We start from the raw sequence: 7143 nt of genomic DNA on the forward strand, positions 1-7143 counted from the left end.
GGGGGGGTGAGGCCGAAGGTGGGGGGGGGGGGGGGGGATGCAGAGGGGAGGGTGCGGGGGGGGGCCGACCCCTGACCCCTCCCCCCCCCCCCCATTCCCCCCCCTCTCCTATTTCCCCCCCCCCCCCCCCTTTTTCCCCCCCCCCCCCCCCTTTTCCCCCCCCCCCCCCCCCCCCCCGCAGTGGGGGGCTCGTGGGGCGCGTGGGGCCCGTGGGGGGGCTGCGGGGGGAGCTGCCGCGGGGGGGGGGGGGGGGGGGGGGGCAGGGACCCAACCGGAGCCGGTCCCGTCGCTGCGATTCGCCCCCCCCCCTCCCGGGACCCCCCCGGCCCCCCCTGCCCTGGGGACGGAACCCAGAGCCAGCCCTGCCCCGGCCTGCCCCCCTGCCCCGGTGAGAGGGGGGGGGGATCGGGGGGGGGGGGGGCAGGAGTCTTTGGGGGGGGGGAGGAACTTGGGGGGGGCCCAGGAATTGGGGGGGGGGGGGGATTTGGGAGACCCAGGAATTGGGGGGGCCCCAGGAACTTGGGGGGGGGGATTTGGGGGGGGCCGGGGGGGGGCCGGGGGGGGGGGCAGGAGTCTTTGGGGGGGGGGAGGAACTTGGGGGGGGGCCCAGGAATTGGGGGGGGGGGGATTTGGGGGACCCAGGAATTGGGGGGGGGGATTTGGGGGGGGCCGGGGGGGGGGCAGGAGTCTTTGGGGGCGGGGGGAGGAACTTGGGGGGGCCCCAGGAATTGGTGGGAGGGGGGGGTTGGGGGGGGCAGGAGTCTTTGGGGGGGGGGAGGAACTTGGGGGGGGGCCCAGGAATTGGGGGGGGGGGGATTTGGGGGACCCAGGAATTGGGGGGGGGGATTTGGGGGGGGCCGGGGGGGGGGCAGGAGTCTTTGGGGGCGGGGGGAGGAACTTGGGGGGGGGCCCAGGAATTGGGGGGGGGGGGGATTTGGGGAGACCCAGGAACTGGGGGGGCCCCAGGAATTGGTGGGAGGGGGGGGTTGGGGGGGGCAGGAGTCTTTGGGGGGGGGGAGGAACTTGGGGGGGTTCAGGAATTGGAGGGGGGGGGGGATTTGGGGAGACCCAGGAATTGGGGGGGCCCAGGAATTGGGGAGGGGGGGGTTGGGGGGGGCAGGAGTCTTTGGGGGGGGGGGAGGAACTTGGGGGGGGGCCCAGGAATTGGGGGGGGGGGGGGATTTGGGGGCCCCAGGAATTGGGGGGGGGGGGGTTGGGGGGGGGCAGGAGTCTTTGGGGGGGGGGAGGAACTTGGGGGGGGCCCAGGAATTGGGGGGGGGGGGGGATTTGGGGAGACCCAGGAATTGGGGGGGCCCCAGTAACTTGGGGGGGGGGGATTTGGGGGGGGCAGGAATTGGGGGGGGGGGGGATTTGGGGGACCCAGGAATTGGGGGGGGGGATTTGGGGGGGCCCCAGGAATTGGGGAGGGGGGGGGTTGGGGGGGGCAGGAGTCTTTGGGGGGGGGGAGGAACTTGGGGGGGGGAGGAACTTGGGGGGGGGCCAGGAATTGGGGGGGGGGGATTTGGGGGGGCCCCAGGAATTGGGGAGGGGGGGTTGGGGGGGGCAGGAGTCTTTGGGGGGGGGGGAGGAACTTGGGGGGGGCCCAAGAATTGGAGGGGGGGGGGGATTTGGGGAGACCCAGGAATTGGGGGGGGGGATTTGGGGGGGGCCGGGGGGGGGCAGGAGTCTTTGGGGGGGGGGGGAGGAACTTGGGGGGGCCCCAGGAACTTGGGGGGGGGGATTTGGGGGGCCCCAGGAATTGGGGGGGGGGATTTGGGGGGGGCAGGAGTCTTTTGGGGGGGGGGAATTTAGGACCCAGGAGCTCGGGACAGGAGGGAGGGGGGGGGGGGGGGGGGGAGGTGGTGGGCGTGTCCCTCCTTCCCCTGACCCCCTCCCCCCTTTCCCTCCCCCCCACCCCCCCCCGCAGAGGACGGCGCCTGGGGGGCGTGGTCATCCCCCCCCCTGCGCGGTGACGTGCGGTCTGGGCGTGGTCACGCAGAGCCGCTCCTGCGACGCCCCGCCCCCTCGTCACGGCGGCCGCGGTTGCCCCGGCAACGGCACCCGGCGCGCGCTCTGCGGGCCCCACGGCGCATGCCCGGGTGAGGGGGCGTGGCCTGAGCCGCGGGGGCGTGGCCTGGGGTGGGAGAAATAGCGCTTGGAGGGGGGGGCGTGGCTTTTTTGGGGGGGGCGTGGCTTCGGAGGGTGGGGGAGTGGCTTCGGGTAGGTTAAAGGAGGCTGGGAGGGGACGGAGAGGGGGCACTCCGGGGCGGGGCCTATTAGGGGCGTGGCCTTATGTGGGGCGTGGCTTTATATGGGGCGTGGCTTCCACCCACCCACCCACCCCCCTTCAGTGCCCCCCAAGTGTGGGTCAAGGGGGATCTATGGGGCACACAGGGCCCCCCCCCGACCTACCTGCTATGGGGCACCCACCCCATAACCACCCCCCCCCCCCGGTGCCCCCCAAGTGTGGGTCAGGGGAGATCTATGGGGCACATGCTGCCCCCCAAGTGTGGGTCAGGGGAGATCTATGGGGCACATGCTGCCCCCCAAGTGTGGGTCAGGGGGGATCTATGGGGCACGCACCCAATAACCCCCCTCCGTGCTGCCCCCCAAGTGTGGGTCAGGGGGATCTATGGGGCACATGCTGCCCCCCAAGTGTGGGTCAGGGGGGATCTATGGGGCACCCACCCCACCGCCCCCACCATGCTGCCCCCCAAGTGTGGGTCAGGGGGGATCTATGGGGCACGCACCCAATAACCCCCCTCCGTGCTGCCCCCCAAGTGTGGGTCAGGGGGATCTATGGGGCACATGCTGCCCCCAAGTGTGGGTCGAGGGGGATCTATGGGGCACATGCTGCCCCCCAAGTGTGGGTCAGGGGGATCTATGGGGCACACAGGGCCCCCCCCCCCCCAACCTACCTGCTATGGGGCACCCACCCCATAACCACCCCACCCCCCCCCCGGTGCCCCCCAAGCGCGGGTTGAGGGGATCTATGGGGCACATGCTGCCCCCAAGTGTGGGTCAGGGGGGATCTATGGGGCACATACCCAATAACCCCCCTCCGTGCTGCCCCCCAAGTGTGGGTCAGGGGGATCTATGGGGCACATGCTGCCCCCCAAGTGTGGGTCAGGGGGATCTATGGGGCACCCAGCCCACCGCCCCCACCATGCTGCCCCCCAAGTGTGGGTCAGGGGGGATCTATGGGGCACATACCCAATAACCCCCCTCTGTGCTGCCCCCCAAGTGTGGGTCAGGGGGATCTATGGGGCACATGCTGCCCCCCAAGTGTGGGTCAGGGGGGATCTATGGGGCACATACCCAATAACCCCCCTCTGTGCTGCCCCCCAAGTGTGGGTCAGGGGGATCTATGGGGCACATGCTGCCCCCCAAGTGTGGGTCAGGGGGATCTATGGGGCACACAGGGCCCCCCCACGACCTACCTGCTATGGGGCACCCACCCCATAACCCCCCACCACCACGGTGCCCCCCCAAGTGCGGGTCGAGGGGGGATCTATGGGGCACATGCTGCCCCCCAAGTGTGGGTCAGGGGGGATCTATGGGGCACATGCTGCCCCCCAAGTGTGGGTCGAGGGGGATCTGTGGGGCACATGCTGCCCCCAAGTGTGGGTCAGGGGGGATCTATGGGGCACATGCTGCCCCCCAAGTGTGGGTCAGGGAGATCTATGGGGCACACAGGACCCCCCCCCCCAACATACCTGCTATGGGGCACCCACCCCATAACCCCCCACCACCATGGTGCCCCCCAAGTGCGGGTTGAGGGGGGATCTATGGGGCACATGCTGCCCCCCAAGTGTGGGTCGGGGGGATCTATGGGGAGCCCCCCAACCCCCCCCCTCCCCCCCTCTGCTGCCCCCCAGCCCTGACGCAGTGGGGCCCGTGGGGCGCCTGGACCACCTGCGAGCGGCCCTGGGAGAAGATCGGCTGCCAGCGCGCCGTGGGGCAGCAGAGGCGGACGCGGGAATGTGTGGGGCGGAGGCCGGAGGGGCCTCCCTGCCCCATAGATGGGGGGGGCGGCACCATCCAGCTCCGCGCCTGCTACAACGTCCAGCACTGCCTGCGTGAGTTACCCCCCGGACCCATAGCTGCCCCATAGCACCCCATAGCTGCCCCATAGCGCCCCTATAGCTGCCCTATAGCGCCCTATAGCTGCTCTATAGTGCCCCATACCTGCCCTATAGAACCTTCTAGAGCCTTAGAGCTGCCCCATAGCGCCCCATAGCTGCCCTACGGAACCTTCTAGAGCCCTAGAGCTGCCCCATAGCGCCCCATAGCTGCCCTATAGAACCTTCTAGAGCCTTAGAGCTGCCCCATAGCACCCCATAGCTGCCCTATAGAACCTTCTAGAGCCTTAGAGCTGCCCCATAGCGCCCCATAGCTGCCCTATGGAACCTTCTAGAACCCTATAGCTGCCCCATAGCGCCCCATAGCTGCCCTATAGAACCTTCTAGAGCCTTAGAGCTGCCCCATAGCGCCCCATAGCTGCCCTATAGAACCTTCTAGAGCCTTAGAGCTGCCCCATAGCGCCCCATAGCTGCCCTATGGAACCTTCTAGAGCCTTAGAGCTGCCCCATAGCGCCCCATAGCTGCCCTATGGAACCTTCTAGAACCCTAGAGCTGCCCCATAGCGCCCCATAGCTGCCCTATGGAACCTTCTAGAGCCTTAGAGCTGCCCCATAGGGCCATAGAGCTGCCCTATAGCGCCCCATAGCTGCCCTATAGAACCTTCTAGAGCCTTAGAGCTGCCCCATAGCGCCCCATAGCTGCCCTATAGAACCTTCTAGAGCCTTAGAGCTGCCCCATAGCGCCCCATAGCTGCCCTATAGAACCTTCTAGAACCCTAGAGCTGCCCCATAGCGCCCCATAGCGCCCCATAGCTGCCCTATGGAACCTTCTAGAACCCTAGAGCTGCCCCATAGCGCCCCATAGCGCCCCATAGCTGCCCTATGGAACCTTCTAGAACCCTAGAGCTGCCCCATAGCACCCCATAGCTGCCCTATGGAACCTTCTAGAGCCCTAGAGCTGCCCCATAGCGCCCCATAGCTGCCCTATAGAACCTTCTAGAGCCTTAGAGCTGCCCCATAGCACCCCATAGCTGCCCTATGGAACCTTCTAGAGCCCTAGAGCTGCCCCATAGCGCCCCATAGCTGCCCTATAGAACCTTCTAGAGCCCTAGAGCTGCCCCATAGTGCCCCATAGCGCCCCATAGCTGCCCTATAGAACCTTCTAGAGCCCTAGAGCTGCCCCATAGCGCCCCATAGCTGCCCTATAGAACCTTCTAGAGCCTTAGAGCTGCCCCATAGCTCCCCATAGCTGCCCTATAGAACCTTCTAGAGCCTTAGAGCTGCCCCATAGCGCCCTATAGCTGCCCTATGGAACCCCATAGAGCCCTAGAGCTGCCCCATAGCGCCCCATAGCTGCCCTATGGAACCTTCTAGAACCCTAGAGCTGCCCCATAGCGCCCCATAGCTGCCCTATGGAACCTTCTAGAACCCTATAGCTGCCCCATAGTGCCCCATAGCGCCCCATAGCTGCCCTATGGAACCTTCTAGAGCCTTAGAGCTGCCCCATAGCGCCCCATAGCTGCCCTATAGAACCTTCTAGAGCCCTAGAGCTGCCCCATAGCGCCCCATAGCTGCCCTATAGAACCTTCTAGAGCCCTAGAGCTGCCCCATAGCGCCCCATAGCTGCCCTACGGAACCTTCTAGAGCCCTTGAGCTGCCCCATAGCGCCCCATAGCTGCCCTATGGAACCTTCTAGAGCCCTAGAGCTGCCCCATAGTGCCCCATAACTGCCCTATGGAACCCCATAGAGCCCTAGAGCTGCCCCATAGCGCCCCATAGCTGCCCTATAGAACCTTCTAGAGCCCTAGAGCTGCCCCATAGCGCCCCATAGCGCCCCATAGCTGCCCTATGGAACCTTCTAGAGCCCTAGAGCTGCCCCATAGTGCCCCATAGCGCCCCATAGCTGCCCTATGGAACCTTCTAGAACCCTAGAGCTGCCCCATAGAGCCCTAGAGCTGCCCCATAGCGCCCCATAGCTGCCCTATGGAACCTTCTAGAGCCTTAGAGCTGCCCCATAGCGCCCCATAGCTGCCCTATAGAACCTTCTAGAGCCCTAGAGGTGCCCCATAGCGCCCCATAGCTGCCCCATAGCGCCCCATAGAGCTCCACAGGACACACCCCCCCCCCCCCGTGACCCACAGGGACTCCCAGACCCCCCCCACCCCCCCCCTGCCCTATAGGGTGGGCCCTATAGGGTGAGGCTGCCCTGTGCCCCCAGTGCCGGGGAACTGGTCGGACTGGAGCCCCTGGGGACTCTGCACCCCCCCCTGTGGGGCCAGCCCCACACGCAGCCGCTTCCAGGAGTGCCAGCCCATCTACCCCCCCTACCCGTGCGTATGGGGCTCTATGGGGCGTCTATGGGGCTGGGGGGGGGGGGTCTATGGGGTCAATGGGGGTCTATGGGGCTGGGATTCCTATGGGGCTGGAGGGCCTATAGGGTCAATGGGGATCTATGGGGCAGGGGGTCTATAGGGTCAATGGGGTTCTATGGGGCTGGAGGGCCTATGGGGTCAATGGGGGTCTATGGGGCAGGGGGGTCTATAGGGTCAATGGGCTTCTATGGGGCTGGAGGGTCTATGGGGTCAATGGGGGTCTATGGGGCTGGGGGGGGGGTCTATGGGGCTGGAGGGCCTATGGGGTCAATGGGGGTCTATGGGGCTGGGAGTCCTATGGGGCTGGAGGGCCTATGGGGTCAATGAGGGTCTATGGGGCAGGGGGGTCTATAGGGTCAATGGGGTTCTATGGGGCTGGAGGGCCTATGGGGTCAATGGGGGTCTATGGGGCAGGGGGGTCTATGGGGTCAATGAGGGTCTATGGGGCAGGGGGGGGGTCTATGGGGCTGGAGGGTCTATGGGGCTGGGAGTCCTATGGGGCTGGAGGGCCTATAGGGTCAATGGGGATCTATGGGGCTTGGAGGGTCTATGGGGTCAATGGGGATCTATGGGGCTGGAGGGTCTATGGGGCTGGAGGGTCTATGGGGTCAATGGGGGTCTATGGGGTAGGGGGGTCTATGGGGCTGGAGGGCCTATGGGGTCAATGAGGGTCTATGGGGCAGGGGGGT

The 7143-nt window shown here is 66.7% G+C and overlaps 1 protein-coding gene across 1 annotated transcript; it reads left to right on the top strand.

The window, feature by feature from the left end:
• Positions 1-1927: 1927 nt before the first annotated feature.
• Positions 1928-6416, top strand: CFP (complement factor properdin; the record flags this gene model as incomplete). The annotated part of the gene is given in 4 exon segments (XM_074167348.1): positions 1928-1955; positions 1957-2099; positions 3879-4079; positions 6301-6416. Coding segments are annotated over 4 exon segments (488 nt in total), but the record flags the coding sequence as incomplete, so codon positions are not given.
• Between the last annotated feature and the right edge of the window lie 727 nt (positions 6417-7143).

The sequence above is a fragment of the Numenius arquata genome, unplaced genomic scaffold (genome assembly GCF_964106895.1).
Source record: "Numenius arquata unplaced genomic scaffold, bNumArq3.hap1.1 HAP1_SCAFFOLD_1828, whole genome shotgun sequence".
Taxonomy (NCBI): Eukaryota; Metazoa; Chordata; class Aves; order Charadriiformes; family Scolopacidae; genus Numenius; species Numenius arquata.